This window comes from Odocoileus virginianus, chromosome 6 (genome assembly GCF_023699985.2).
Source record: "Odocoileus virginianus isolate 20LAN1187 ecotype Illinois chromosome 6, Ovbor_1.2, whole genome shotgun sequence".
NCBI lineage: Eukaryota > Metazoa > Chordata > Mammalia > Artiodactyla > Cervidae > Odocoileus > Odocoileus virginianus.
In genome coordinates, this window is record NC_069679.1 from 4,441,371 (window position 1) to 4,457,880 (window position 16,510).

Consider the following 16,510-nt stretch of genomic DNA (forward strand, 5'->3'; position numbering starts at 1 on the left):
TAAGAACCAAAATTTCTGAAGAACTTTGGTGAAAGGTTCTCAGCCTTGTGACTCAAAATTGTCTTTCCCCAAAAGAATCCTATTATCCTACCAATACCAACTCTTCTTTCCTGCTGTCTTGTGGAAAGCAGGCAATTGTTATTAACCACCTCAATCCATCCAAGGGTGAATTGAAACCCAAAGTTCATCTGAAACCCAAAGTTCATATGCAGTTAAGACATGTGTTCTTTGGGACAGAGTATCAACAAAGATGTAGTTGGCTTTCTGTGTGAGAGAAATACATACCTAAACAGCTCTACTTGGAAGATTGATGCATTTTACTACACATCAATTATATGTCAATTAAAAAAAAAAAACCCTACTAACAGACTGAGCCCCTCAGGGAACCTGCTCATACTAGACTAACAGCTCTCACAGGGTTTTCTATACCTCCATATCCTGCCCCATTTTTTTTTTTTCCAAAAAGCAGCAAAAAAAAAAAAAAAATATGAATATCTTCCCCTTTAACTAAAATTATTTTTCTCAGTGTATGTCTTCCATCCAATTACATGGAATATCACTGCACTTCCTAGGTGAGCAAAAGAGAAAATTTTAAATAAACCTATAGAGCCAAAGGGATGAGCTAACTGTAGCCCTGAGAAGTTGAGTGAGCCCCTGAGTTCACACACATACCACGGCCTAGGAGCAAGCACCTACCCTCCTTGAGCACAGGCTGGGAAAAGCACAAATGACCTCAGTGCATCATAGAAAGAATGGGCATTTTAAAAAGAGCAACCCTCTGTGTAGCTCAGTCCCAGCACAGAACTATTTTCAACCACCCCAAAATTCTTCCCAATGAAATACTCACCTCAAAGAATAAATAACATTAAGCCAAGAGTTAATAAACATTCAAGCAACCTGAGATTTTATTTTGAAAATAGCTATTTTGACATAATATCCAGTTTCTCATGTATTAGAATAAATTCTTTACAACATTGATCATCATCACCACTTCTAGGTATTTGTACATAATCTCTGAGCAAAATATATTCACATTAGGCAAGGCTAGAATATTGAAACTATGACAAACAATGCTTATCTTAAGTTTGTTAATAACAAAACTATAGTAGTTGTACACTAGAACAGATGTTTCAAATGTTTGCCATTCAAAGATAAGCTTGGTGGAACAAAACCAATATAAGTATACATAAATTTCTTGTCTTCTTTGCTATCAGTCTTTCAGAAAGATGAAGTTATGTTACAAACACCTCAAATTTCCACTTCAGAGTGAGCAGAAAAATGAGAAGACATTATTTCCTATTTTACAAAATAAAACACCAAGTCAGAAGAAGAATAAAGCTCATCTTTATGCAATTAACATAAAAGCTTGAATACACCGATCCTTCTCCAAGAAATAGAGATGCCAGCCCTGCGGGACAGGCAGTCAACAGGCCAAAGAATGGATGGCCAGCACACAGCCTTCTCTACTCTGCATGACGTACTCAGGACTGATGCAAACTCTGGCAAGTCATTTTTTCTAGACTTCCAAGGACCTTGGATATGTAAACTCAATGATTAAAAGGCATTTTTCTGAATTTGCATGAGGAAATCTAAAGAATCAGAACAAAGATCCAACTGCTTTGCACATGGATAGATATCCACCATTACACCACAACTCAAATCCAAAGGCAGGATTTCTATCAAATTCATATCCAAAGCACGGAGTTCTAAACCATATACACTGCAGAAAACAAAGAGCCTCCTTAAGATGCGTAGACTGATTTTGTTCTCTGAGATGAAATCAAACATATTTAGTCCTGTAAGGTCTAGTGAGGCTTAAACTGGGGGGGGGAATATAGAAACTGCTTAGAATAAAAACTGTAAATACTCATCCTAGAAAAAGCATATACGAACATGCAATCCTTGTCTAGACAATGTCTTCAGTAACAGAACTTGAAAATATTAAACTTTCTTTGCTTTTGTCACTGAAGCAACTGTAAACTTTCTATGACACTATGTGTGTATGCATATATATATATATATATATATACACAAAATAACCAGCTCGTATGTGACTTTAATGCTATAAATACTCATTGCCTTTTTGGTACTTTTAAAGCACAGCCAAAATCAGTTTGGAAATTTGTTCTGGATTCCCAAGTTGGTTCCCTCTGTCTTGCAGACGCCTAAGTGGCGGGTTCTCTGAAACCACCAGTTCACACTCCTGTGCAGCTGTTCCAGGCTAACTGGGATTCCAGGGAAAGTGACTGGACTGACCACAGGCCTCACGGGGGCCTAAACAGCAACCTATTGAAACCCAAAGCTGCTTCTCAGTCAACTCCATGGTCCGAGGGAGTCCTAACCTGTCTCCTCCCACTTTCCCACCACTCCCTGGAGGGGCAGCCAACAGCTGGAAGCCTTTGCAATGAGCACAGACAAGCAGAAACACTCACAAGGCAGCATTTCTCTAAGCGAATTTTTCAGAACACAAATCCCACATGATACTCACTTTTAAAAAAATACACATAAAAATAGGAAAATGGTGTGTAAAATACAGGTCCTCATTGGAGTTTGAAACCACCAACAGCATATCCAAGGTTCTGAGAAGCCTACAGTAACTTCACTTTGCTAACCCAGAATTTCCCAAACCTATTTGGCCAAAGACCTCTCGATTCATACAATAACAATATATTCTGCCAAAGTATATCTTGAACTGCTTCTCCAAAAAACTAAAATAGAGTTTTTTAAAAATCTTACAATATAATTTCAAATTAAGCATAATGAGGATATAAAACCACTTATTTTCCTGCATTTTTAAAAGGAACTGTTTTGTTTTGCTTTGAACAGTCTTTTATTATAACATTTCACTCTCTATAAACATCCAACTCAAAGTAATCGTTTGTTATATCATTGTTCAAGAATGTCAGTTCTCATCAGTAATCACTGGCCTCCTCATCAGGACAGAAAATTTCTGTATGCTTTCTGATTCTGAGAATACCTCTCCACCTCAATCACAATAATTTTAAGTCTAGGGCAGGTAATCTGGGCTTTAAACAAACATTATTTCCCAACATGAGTTTTGGGATAATAATTTTACAAATGCTTTAAAAAAAAAAGCAAATTACTCTATGAAAATCAACATTTGAACATTTAATTACGCTTCAGTTAAACCTTTGAGACTAGGATTACTGACCTTTGACTCACATAATTAAAAAATTTCTTAATAATCTAGTTTCTTAGGAAATATGAAAATGCTGAAAAGTAAATGCAGATTACACAGAGTTGAACAAGAGAAAAGGCAAAAAATAATTCTAAGTGCCAACAACATATACAGAATACCATCATTACAACTCAAATATGCTATGTGGCTCTGCTCAGGATTTCAATTAGATAAATAACTAAACCAAGACAAAGTCAATCACTAAATCCCTGTAAGCCTAAAACAAAAAACAGAGACACACTCTACACTTTGTTCATCAAAGCATGGTCCCAGTGTTGTTGGCAAGAACACCTTCAAAATAAAGAAGGGTTACCACACGAAGACATGGAGAATTACCACACAGAGACATGGAGGAGCTTTCTTCAAAATATTTTAAACCCAGGTAAACCCAGGTACCATAGGGAGGAAAGATATAAACATAAAGATCATAGAATTTTTTATATCTTAGGAAAAGGGGTTCTTGGTTTTAGCTTGTTTTTTCTTTGCTGATAAGGCAAACCAAATCTTCAGATAATCATATGTTATAAAGTTGAGTTTGTTTTTGTCTTTAAACTCGGAATGAAATTATATTTAATTTATATTATGCATTTATTCATCTGGAACTGAATACTGAATACTATGTCTGAAGCTTTAAATTGTAAATCACAGTTTATCTAAAGATAAATTCACTCTATTGAATTTACTTTTAAAACCCTTTTATTCTGAAATAATTAGACTCACAAAAAGAAGTTGCAAAAATAGTACAGAGAGAGTCTATGTAACCACCCCTCAGCTTCTTGTCTTTACATGTAAGCATTTATATTTTGGTTTTAGAGGAATACAATTTTTGACGGATTATGAAAAAATAAACAGTTGATGAAAAAATCTAATAACCTGGTAAATGACTATTCCTGGAAGAGGCTCTAAGAAAACATACTACTGACTTCAAATGCCACTTCTATCACATGATACTACCTTTAAAAATTGGTTTTCTGAGATACTATCACTGTTACCAATTTCTGCCTCTTTTGATGTCTAGTTTTTTCCATTTTTGTAGACTTCTGAGAACTGTAACTTAGCTCTGATTGAAATAAGTTTTCCCATTCTTTTAAGTTAATATATCTTGCCATATTAAATGAACAGAAATTACAAATGGAAATCAAAATTCTTTGGACTTAATGTAAAATCTCTATCATTCAAAAAATAAACATATCTAGGTTGAAATTTGATTTATTTGCCAGTGCTAAACTTTTTGGGGAAAAAAACATTGTGTAGGAATGACTATCCTTAAAGGTCTTTTGCAGTTTCTTTGGTGTTATGAAAATGGTCAGCCTTATGGATAACCGATGACAGTTTGCAGATGAAAGGTCTTTATCTTATGGCAATTATCTGACCAATTTTCTCATCCTATACTGCCAAGAAACATAAACACCAACACAGTCCTTTTTATCATATTATCCTCTACCACAGTGTTTTAAGGTTGTGGATCATTTATGTCAGCAAACTCAAACTTTATCCAAAGCATATTGACAGGTTGATCACAAGCTCTCTGTCGAGTCCTGAAAGTTGTTCCTCTCCAAAAGCTTCCTATATATGCGGCTGATGCCTGGAGTGGTTTGTGCTGTGATAGCTTCCTAGCATCTCATTAGCTTTTACCAAAAAAGCACAACTAAGTAACCCAGCATATAAATTCTCACTTATCTAACTCATACTTCACCTCTCAGCAAAGATAGTCTGCAAGTATCATGGTCTATATGGCACACAGCTAAAGGCAGTTCAAACAAAGCAGGAATGACTGAAAGGAAATAAAAGCATATTTACAGTCATCTTTTCTACTAAAAAAAAAAGGACAAAACTTGCTATTCCAGAAAACCTTTTGATTCAACTTTCAACACATCAAACATTACAGTATGCTTATTGGCTGCATCTTTGTGTCATAAGAACACAATACCCCACATTCTTATAAAAATGGAAACACATTTTTCTTACTCATGGACATCAGTCACTTTATTGATAGAAAACTTTACATAACCCCATATTATTCTTTCATTTTGTCCATGGGGAAACTTGGGAGTTAAATTTACCATTCAATTTTAGAGTTAGTACAGTTAGGGTTGGGTTAGTATAGTTCTTTCTCCTACAAACTTTTTATTTTTCCAAAACCCAATTTTAACTGTCCTATTTTACATATGTTTAACAATTGTAAGTCACTTCAAATGCTTTTTGAAATCATAATTGAAAATGACTAACCCTGACTAAAGCATAAACAGATGTCTGATTAATGTGCTAACCACCCTTCTTCAGTATACATTAATCCCAGAGCATAATAAAGTCCTACAGTCATGATTTCCAACATAGACTATTCATACAGATTTCCAACTGTTGGAATCTAACAGAAGACTAACACACACCAACACACACACACACACCCTCTCTCTACAGATTTCCGACTGCTGGAATCTAACAGAAGACTAATAACATAAAACACACCCCCCCCACGCACACCCCCACCCCCACCCACTCTCCCACCTGTTACAGAAGTAATGTGAAACAGATGAGTGACTTTCTCTCAATGTATCAAACAGACACCCAAGACCTTGAAGATTACCCTGTTTCTCATTAAAACTTTCAAGAAAAAATATTTATGATGACTTAAAGACTCCTATATAAATAGCTACCTAATACAGAACAAATTGAGAAGATGCAGGTCAAACACTGCTGAGCTCCACTCAGCTCAAATTAGATGAGTCTGCTGACTCCAAAGCTGTTTTCCTAACATGGGGGTTTCAGCAGGATGACATAAGATTTGCTGAGCACCATAGTAATCTTTTAAGACACTAATCAAAAACATGGTCCTGTATTTAAAAAACCCCAGAAGTGGTTTTAAGACGGCAGAAGCACCTCAGCCACTAAAATAAGCAAGATTCTAAGTAAAATTACCCACACAGCAAATCTTTTAATAGTTCAGCAACCAATAAATGGAAAATGTTCCTTAAAATCTATTTCCAATTATTCCAAAGAATCCTTCAACTGTAGTTAAGCTCTATGGAAAATAATTAGTTGTCATAAAGCTTCTGACTACATGGTGTGTTTCTTAGGAAAGAACACTGGTCTGAGCCAAGCATGGTGACCTTGGGCCAGGTACACAGTAGGTGCTTCCAGTTCTGCGGCGGTGGGCTGCTCCTGAGTAGTGCCTGACAATTGGGTGAGTGTCCTAAGACTTTACAGCCTGACATAAAAGCGATGCTAACACTCAGCTCTCCTGAAATCAATCCAAGAAAGAGATGACTAGTGTTAAAGACGTACTACAAATACACAGGCCTGGAGCTTCAGTAAATTAAAACAGTCCTTGCTAACCTATACTGAACACATCAGCAAATACTGTTATATTGAAGTGCATATAGTCAGACGAATATTGTAAATGTTACCACCTTTAATATTTACATGTGTGGTACTAACTCCCCCAAAGGTTAGACTTGTGAGATAATTAAGAAACACATTCCTTGTTGTTTTTTAACATTAAATACAGGTTTTCTATTAAAGAGAATATTAGAATAATATATTTTTCCTGGTGTCTAAAATAGGCATCAGATTTCTAAACAGAAGAGAAAAGGCCTTAGGCAAAGAGCCACATATTAAATATTCAGACTGGTCTAAGGATACTAAATTAATAAATTAACTTGAATAAATTAAGTGTGCACATTCAGAACAGAAGTGGAGCTTTGGGCCAGCAACAAGTGAACCAAAGGCAAAAATCTGCCAAGGTTAAGGCAGGTTTTTATATACAGTACAATGTATTTTCTCCCCCCGCCACCCGCCCCCCGCCAAGTCCATTTAGCATTCACGCTGTTATTTAAAGTGCATTGCCAAGCTAAAACAGAAGCTTCCTAATGAAAAAAAATTGCTGTCAGAGAAAGTTTCTCTTGTTTTAGAGTCTTCCTTCTACCTATTTTTAGCATTTTCCTTTTGCCCTTCACACCCTTAGTGTAAGAGATGCTGCAACAACTACATGATGTCGGACACAAAGCATGATGATGGTCAGGGTGAGAGCCGTTGTAAGGAATTACTTTCTTCTTCTGCTGGAGTCAATTTAAGTGTTGGCAGTTTCCGAGGAGGAAGCTGAGGGCTTTGGCGAAGATTGTCATCCATCTGTGGAAAGTACAAAAGGTACATCTGACTAACAGCTATGGTAACACTAACATGGACTGTGGCATCCCCATCCAAACCATAGCCTAGAAGAGTACAGAACCTTATGTGTCTAGCACTGCTAGAGAAATCTTTTTCTTGCAAATAATCTCTAAAGAATTCTAAACATAAACAAAACAAAAAAAAAAAGAATTCTAAACATCATACCTAAATACTGGCTGACTTAGTACATGTATGGGGTTTCCCTTGTGGCTCAGCTGGTAAATAATCCGCCTGCAATGTGGGAGACCTGGGTTCCATCTCTGGGTTGGGAAAATCGCTGGAGAACTACCCCACTCCGGTATTCTGGCCTGGAGAATTCCATGGACTGTATAGTCCATGGGGTTGCAAAGAGTCGGACACAACTGAGCGACTTTAACTTTCACTTAGTATATGTATAAAAGCAGTATGGCTCACCCTTGATGTCTTCACAAAATTACAGTAATGCCACAAAATGAACAGTCTGCTGAAGTCAACCACAGTACAATTTGGTTTAACAAACCTTCTAATATTAAGTGTAAAAGCAACATTTCTGTTAGATTACTTTCCACAGGTTACAAAGTATGTTCTCATTTGAGCTTCCCAAGACAATTATAAAGAAAAAAAGACAATCATTCTCTATTTTACAGATTAGCAAAAGGAAGCTCAGAAAGGTTATCAGGTTTGCATTAGCAAAGCTAACATTAGAGCTGAAATGTGAACCCTGGTCTTATTCTAACACTATTGTTCTTTCAGCTATACCTCAATGTCTCAATAAAAATGACCTATACTCCACTCAAAAAGATCACCTCCTTTAGGCTCTGCGTATTTAGACCAAGGAAGGTTAGGAAAAGAGACAGAAGGATAAATACTTTAGACTTAATCCAGAGGCACTGCAAACAATGGATCAGTTCTAAGTCTGCTCTAGAGAAACAAAGTAACGTGGAGCATATTTAGAAAATGTCCAAGAGCTTCAGGAGTACATTAGCATCCCTGAAAACATCAGGAGAGGGGTTATTTAGATCTGAGTCAGACCCTAGAAAACTACCTTTAACCAGGGTACCCCAAAACCAGAGTGCAAAGTCCTGGTATTAAGCTACTTCATAAAAGTCTTGAAAGCAGCTGCCATCGATAACCCAAAACCAACAGAATACAGCGTCTTATCACCTAGCTGGTAGACAGGCTTTTTTTTTTAGAGTTTTAACATGTGTAGCGCAAAACTCTCTCCTTTCAAGATGCTTTTATAAAGCACAGAGGAAATGTTTCAGCAGAGGTACATGGGGTTTATAATCAAAGGAAAAGAATAAAAGATTAACTCAGTTTTCCAATGGACAAGAGTATTCCCAGTGAACTATTTGAATCAGTTGTGTTAAGATGTCTTTTTTTCCTTGCAACAACTAAGTTCCTCAAACATAACTTTCTTTTTTTAAGCTCTAGATTTTCTGTCTAAATGGTGAACAGTGGTAGTCAAGAGAATTTGCTGTTCTATTGTCTTGTAGCAAACAGTGATCTGTACTGAGGAGCAGATGGGAAGTGGGGTGGGGAGAGGCGCTAACACAGGGTCAGGAGACTCTCATGTATTGATGATGCCAAAGTGAACTGTACAGAAGTGGTGGCAGGGCCTCTTGGTTTCACTTTCTGCAAATATACGTCTGAAATGAATTTGCCACAGATGGAAATGAAAACTACCCTGGATAGTCTTCATCCAGCAGAAAAGTATCTACAACAGTCTGAATAATTTTTCCATTATCCACACTTAACTCTTGGTGTATTTCCTCTCATGAGATTTACTGGGTTGGGCTAATTAAGACAAACTTGGCTTTCATTCAGCTTACCCAAACTTTAACAAGAGGTACATAAGTAAGAAGTTAAGTGCTAGTTGCTAAGTTGTGTCTGATTCTTTGCAACCCTGTGGACTGTAGCCCACCAGGCTCCTCTGTTCATGGGATTCTCCAGGCAAGAATACTGGAGTGGGTAGCCATTCTCTTCTCCAGGGGATCGTGAAGTGAAGTGAAGTGAAGTGAAGTGAAAGTGGCTCAGTCATGTCCGACTCTTTGCGACCCCATGGACTACACAGTCCATGGAATTCTCCAGGCCAGAATAGTGGAGTGGGTAGCCTTTCCCTTCTCCAGGGGACCTTCCCAACAAAGGGATCAAATCTAGGTCTCCCACATTGCAGGCAGATTCTTTACCAGCTGAGCCACAAGGGAAGCCCAAGAATATACCATAAAAAGAAATAAAATGGTCACTCCAGAGAGTGGTAGTTGTAAACCTGGCTATTACCACCAGTAGTAATGGATACATAATTTCACTCATGAGTTCCATAGCTGACTAACTACAAAGCCCATGCTGGAATCCAATTACTAGGGTTCAGATTCTCTCTCTACTTCTTGCCAGCGGAATGACCTTGGGCAGATGATGTTATAAACAACCCTTGAAGCTTCAGTTATCTCATCTGTAAAATGGGGATAACAGAGTACCTGCACATACAGGGTTGCTGTGAGATTAAATGAGATAACTCATATAAAGTTCATATGATACAGTGCCTGTTACTCAATCTCTCAAACCTCTAGCCAGTGTTATTAGGCCATAATGACCCCTTAGCTTGTGAAAGAATGAAGCATTATCCATTTGTATAAGAAAAAAGCAAGTTTATCAAACACTTGAGGAAAAAAACTGTCTCTTTTTCCACCTAGAATCACCCTTGAAATTTCCATTGCTGGTTCCCTCCCCTGCCCAATTCCTCAATATTTCTCTCAACAAATGCATACTCCCTAAGTGGCAAATATCCACACTAGCCAAAAACTTTAAACATTTAGAACAGAGGATAGGAACATTTATGTGAAAGAAAAAGACACCATAGTGCTATCAGTAAGAAAGAATAAGCGCAGGAGCTTACGATCAAGAAATATTAACACTCAGAGAGGGAGAGAGGCAGACAAGCAAGCAAGAAACGTTTTTTCTGTTTCTTTCTCTCTCCCCCTCTTTTTTTTTTTTTTTTAAAGCCAAAGTCTCCTAACTTGAAAAGTACTGCTAATTGTGTGGTAAAAGTAAACCCAATGCTATTATCAGATCTTTCCCCCAAACAACCAGTCCATTACTGGCTTCAAAACACTGTATTTTGTACTGCTTTTAGTAAATATATATTTAAACAACTTTCTGAAAACAATAAACTTAAAAAAATAAAGAAAAGGGTAAAGGTAATGCATAACCCAAATTACAATATTAACTGCAGAAAGGAAAATGCTGAACTAGTACAAAATAACGATTGAAGTAAAACTTGACCTTTTCAATCAAGTTGGATTCCTTATTTACAAGTTGTGTCAGTTTCTGCAGATTTGCATCTACCGTTTCTTGTCCAGCAGGAGAGATGCCTAAGAAGCCAGGACAGAAATCAGAAAGAGGAAAATTTGAAAGCCTTACAAGCTGTTTAGAGTCAAAGAATATTGAGTCTCTCCACCCCCTAAATGCTCCATCCCCCACCCACCTCCCCAAAAAGGCAAAGTGAAAAACCATTCTCGGTTCAAAAGGCAAACGTAAGATACAGTAATACTCCAAAAGCAAGCCCTAAGCCAAAGGACTGAATGCTTCCTTCAAGAGACCCAGTTAGCCAAGTGTCAGGCAGACAGCCAAGGTCGTTAATACGAGCGCAGCAGTGCTCACTGCCTCTCAAATCTGACATGAACCTTTTCCCCACCCACCTCAAACAGGCCTTTAGTTACAACTACTGCATCTGAAGAGCTTTCGAAGGGCCAAACAAATATCCACGCCTCCAGAGTACTTGAACAGACTTTTAAAAAATACAGATTTCTGGGATCTATTCCAGGAATGGATCCTATTCTAATTCGGTGAATCTGGTACAGGACTTAAGATTTTGTATTTGTTCTGTGGTCAGGTTTGCTAACCACCGCTCCCAAGTAACAAGGTTGAGAATTACTCAGTTTCATGACTTCCAAACTACTAACCCCTTCCTTGTTACGTACAAGTGTATTATATACAAAACACATAACCCACTATATAAAAAAGTAAACTGTTCCTAAGCCAGTGGTCCTCATGACTTCTCTGTCTTAAAAGGACGATTTCTGCCAACTCTCCCCACACAAACTCGGTGAGCACAAGGCCCCTCACTCCCAAAGCAGCGAGCCTGAGTGGCAGGCGCCCTCTATTTACGATACCTCGTCTGGTGCAAGCAGTTTTCAAGTAGTGGAATCATGGGAGTGTACCTCACCAAAATCAATCTGCTGCTCATTTCTGTTCACGCAGGAAAATGCTAGAAGCAACATTTAAAGTAATTGCCCATTTGCATTAGGATAAAGGCTATCTTTCAGCAGGGACACAATAAATACCTGTGGTTAAATTTTAAAAGAAAATGACCCACTTCAAAGGGGCAATATTTAAAGAACAAGAAGCGAGAACTGTATAAAATCCAGAAGAACAGACAAAAGGCAAATAGATATTTCTCTACTGAAAGAAGAACTAACACATGGGGGGGAAAAAAAGTTGGAAAAAAATGCCATTTTTTGAAGTTTTATAAACCAGGATTTCGGAGAAGGAAATGGCAACCCACTCCAGTGTTCTTGCCTGGAGAATCCCAGGGACGGGGGAGCCTGGTGGGCTGCCGTCTATGGGGTCACACAGAGTCGGACACGACTGAAGCGACTTAGCAGCAGCAAACCAGGACTTAAAGACAATATACACACATTTTAAATAAGTAATGGATTTGGTGTATACGTCCTTAGGAGAATATGCAAATATTCTATGCAAACAAAGACTAGCTGAAGAACCAACTTACCTCCAAGACTAAGCCTAAAATAACTGTTTAGGATGTCATCACAAAAGCGACACAGGTTGGACAGCTGCTTCAAATGTTCTTGTAACTGAACTTTAGGAAAACGTACTTTATAAAGAGGTGCGAGAAAACCAAACACATAGGCATCCAAAGTGGAAGGCCTGAAAATAAGGATTTTTAAAAAGCACATAAGAAAATATTAATCTGGGATTATGCTAAAAACTTTTTCTCAAATACATTTATCGATTCTGCAGTATAAAATATAGTCTTTTAAAAGGTTTACCACCCATTTGGGCTTATAAAAATGAAGCAACTAGGGTTTTACTCATTAGTAGTTTTTTAAAATACTCTACCCATTTTATTTAGAAGAAAATTTAAGTTGTAAATTAAAAGATTCATTTTTACTCACAGGTATCATGTAGAGACTAGAGACTGGGTGGGAACAGTCTTAAAAGTTTCAAAGTCACATATGCAACATACTAAGTCAATATCAGATTACCCCGACAGAAAGTTTCCTACAGTATAAAATCCACTAAGTATTTTTTTAAGTGGCAAACTCACTGGGGATGGGGTAAGAGGACCAGGCAAGGGAACTTGCTTTAAGTAACTGCTCAATGGATATATGCAAACAAAACATTAAAATGGTTTTATAAGGGAATGTACTCACATATCTCCAAAGAAAAACTGAGATGTTCCCAATCTGTTTGACAGAAGATTTAGGCACTCCTTCGCATCTCTGTATATCTAATAAGGATGAAATTACATCTCAAAAGTAGGAAAGATGCTCAAGAACTCCTTTTAGGCTGGCATCGATAAGTATTGGGCAGGCCAAAAAGTTTGCTCAGGTTTTTCTGTACCATCTTATCTTATCACCTACCCGAACGAATTTTTTGACCAACCCAGTAGTTTCATCCCTGCTCTCTCTTGTCCCTCCTCCAGAGAGCCCTTGCCCTGAAGGTAATTCCAACCATACCCGAGCTTCCACTTCTCGAAGGTGGTAGAGGGGAGGCTCTCCCCTGGTCAGGAGAATCCTATTCAGTGCTCCCTTAGACATTCTTCCAGGCAGGATCAAACTCAAGGGAAAAGGCATTCGGGAAGCAAACCATGGCTTTGTCACAGTAAAGTAATTGTCACTCTCAACCCAGAATGTGTGAAGCTGCAAAAGGAGGGGAAAAAACACTACAAGGATATTCTTTTATTAAAAGATCATTCAATAGATGTAAAACTTTTTCATAAATATCTCTGAGTGAAGTTAACCTCATACCCATTTTCCAGCTAGGATGATTCAAGGACAAATCAAGATTTTTAAACACGTGAGTTTTGTTTTGCTCTATCCCAAGCATCCAGAATAAGGCCTGGAACATAGCAGGTGCTTAATGAATATTTTCTGAATGAATTACAGTTGGCCCAAATCTATACATGGAGCAACAAACTCTGTCTTTCACAGAGAATTTTTATTTCCAAAATGACACTGTCTTTCACTTTGTTGGTTCCTATACTAGTTGAATGTCTAACAGAATCAACCCAGTTTCACAGTTACGTGAAACAATTGAAAATAATACATAAATGAAATTTCCTCTCTTAAGCCTCTTCCAATATTTTTCTTCTAAACAGACTAAGTACATTCTCGGTAAGTCACTAAAATACTGTAATATTCACCAATGCTCACCACTGCAGGAAGAAGCTTCTCTTCAAGGAGAGCAATGTAAGCTAGCGTATCTGCCCCTTGTTTTGCTGAAAGTTCATAATCAGCATTGTATTTCTGTTAAAAAATATAAAACCCAAAACCTCATAAGTCAAGAACATCCCAAAACAGTGAGGCTAAATAAACTTGGACTCCTATTCTTCCTCAAAAATGGCAAACATATTAAAAGGGAAAAGAGAAATACAAATTCAGTAACAAACGCTACTTAATGCAAATAAAGTTCTGAACATAGTATCATGTACACAGCAAGGTCCATAAATGTTAGTTTTAGGTTTTTTTTTAATTAACTATGATTTCAATGATTGTTAATGACCTTAGTTTAGTGCGTGGCATGTAGTACAAACTTAATAGAAACTATTATTATTTTCGTTAATTGATAATAAGGAAAAGTTCTAATTAGTTGTGTTCCCCATGAAAAGAAAAAACTTCCCCATTTAGAAAAGTTCTAAATTTTGTTGACATAGGACTTCCTTAACTATTGGCAAAACCAATGATAACTTTCACGTTTATATAAATTGCTACATGTTTAAACATTTCAAATATATAAACCTTGGCATGTTCAGATATTTTGGATACATTATTTCATGAAACATTTAACTGCAGCTATTAATTTAAGTACTTAAAAAAAAAATAGTTACTAGTTGATAGGAACTCAGACCTCATACCAAGCACAAAATGTGTAGCAGTTATGAAACTAAATTTACAATCATATCAATAAGTGTAATAGTGAAGATAGCTAAACTGAATCTACTTACACCTAAACTTCAATAAAAGCCAAGCAAAGTGCACAATCATATAAGTTGACTGTAACTCACTATATGGCTTTTGGATCACAGTACAACTCATAATTTAGAGCAGTGACTCTCAGATTTATTTTTTTTAAATCAAACCCTATGTATCTCCAAGGTGGTTAGATGGTAAAGAATCTGCCTGCAATGCAGGAGACCCGGGTTGGATCCCTGGGTAGGGAAGATCCTCTGGACAAGGGAATGGCAACCCACTCTGACATTCTTGCCTGGAAAATCCCCATGGGAAGAGGAACCTGGTGGGCTATAGTCCATGGGGTCACAAAGAGTTGGACTCAGCTGAAGCGACTGAGCATGCATGCATGCATGTATCTCCAAAAAAGAATTCTAAACAAATATTTTTAATGTTTTTCTTTTTTTAAAGTAACATGCAGGGATGGAGAATCTACTTATTCAAAAAGGACCACCCACCTGTTTTCTTAAAAAGTTTAGTATCTTTGCAGGCTGAGAAATAGTATTGTCTTCAGTTGTCAAAACTGGTACATCTCCTATAATCAAAAAACATTTTACACACAAGGAAGCATTTCGATATCCTTTGAAGAGATCCCAGTACCCTTAAAACTATACCAATCACATTTGGAGGAGGAAAAAATGAGTAGGATATTTTAGGTTTTTGCAGTTTTACACACACACACACACACACACACACACACACACACACACACACAGAGTTTTGGAGAGCATTTCATTTCTCATAATTTCCACTTATTTGGCTTGTCCTTTGAAGTATTGCTCAGAATGATCAAAACATAAGCAACATACAGTCAAGGTCACGGTGAGAACTAAAACCCCAAGGTACTCCACGGCTACATGCCTCCTAGCTTTAAATGAGAGGGGGAGGGTGCAGAAAGGGGGCAGAAAGGAGCGTTGAAAAGTTTCCAGTGTACCTCTTGAACCTCTCCAGGTGTTATCTATGACATTGACTTTCAGGGGTGCACCAGAAAATTTGGCGTAAGCCTGAAAGAGAGTTTGGAATAAAACATTTTAGATTGAGTACTAAAGGAAATCTGCAGAGCAGCCTGACTTCAAATCTGGGACCCCGAAAGGTAGACACACCAGACTCCGGGGCTGCACCCCTCCCCAGACTTGTAGCAGGCGTTGCGCAAGCCAGCGACCAGGGCTTTGGGGGCTTACTTGACCCCCACCCCAACATTCGGGGGATACAGGGCAGAGAGCGCGCGCGCCCTGCTTTGGGCTTTCATTCCACCGCCCAGACAGCTGTGCGTGATTGAAAACACTCGGAGCCAAGCGGAGAAGCCATGACTTCCCCCCGTGGCTTCGGCGGGGACACAGGTTAGGCTGTACTTCTCGGACGCGAGGGAGCCCAGATCGCTGCAGCAAGCAGCCCCCGGGCCGGAGCGCCGCGCGGGAAGCACCGGTAAGCCGCCGGGACCGGCCAGCCGGCCTGGCGCCTCTGGCCCCGCCCCTTCTTGCCCGCGCCCGCGCCAGCGAGACGGCCTCACCATCACCACCAGGGAGTCGCTGTGCACCGACGGGAGCCCCCAGCCGCCTCCCCAGCAACTGAGCTCCAAGGGGGCCGCCATCTTGCCGGGGCCGACCTTTGTTATCCCGGAAGTGCTTTTGCCACCTACTTTCCGGCAGGTGGAATCACGGGGGCGGGGCGAGAAGGAGAGAAGAGATCTCTGGGGACCGGGAGAGAGGCCAGAAGGACCCCTGGAGGGGTTAATCGCATGCTTAGAGTCAGCTTGGCCTAGGGGTTGAGAGTCCTGGGCAGTAAGTCAGACAGCCTGCCAGTAAGTCCCCAGATACTTATTGCATGCCTAATGTGTCCCATGGAGAAGGAAATGGAAAGCCACTCCAGTATTCTTGTCTGGAGAATCCCATGGTCAGAGGAGTTTGGCAGGCTC

At 38.8% G+C, this 16,510-nt stretch overlaps 1 protein-coding gene across 4 annotated transcripts; it reads right to left on the reverse strand.

The window, feature by feature from the left end:
• Positions 1-877: 877 nt before the first annotated feature.
• On the reverse strand, positions 878-16,219 carry MTX3 (metaxin 3). 4 transcript variants are annotated; one of them, XM_020870035.2, is made up of 9 exons: positions 16,106-16,217; positions 15,530-15,599; positions 15,054-15,130; positions 13,801-13,893; positions 13,105-13,287; positions 12,799-12,875; positions 12,135-12,292; positions 10,628-10,716; positions 878-7,327 (listed from the first exon to the last, which is right to left on the reverse strand). In XM_020870035.2, exons 1-9 carry the CDS (start codon positions 16,184-16,186, stop codon positions 7,217-7,219), a joined length of 939 nt encoding a protein of 312 aa, XP_020725694.2. In that variant the 5' UTR covers positions 16,187-16,217; the 3' UTR covers positions 878-7,216. The 4 variants fall into 4 exon arrangements, with proteins under 4 accessions (XP_020725694.2, XP_020725695.2, XP_020725697.2 ...); XM_020870037.2 differs by lacking the exon at positions 878-7,327 and adding an exon at positions 11,518-11,612 and having other exon boundaries at positions 10,630-10,716; positions 16,106-16,219; XM_020870036.2 differs by lacking the exon at positions 13,801-13,893 and having other exon boundaries at positions 16,106-16,218.
• Between the last annotated feature and the right edge of the window lie 291 nt (positions 16,220-16,510).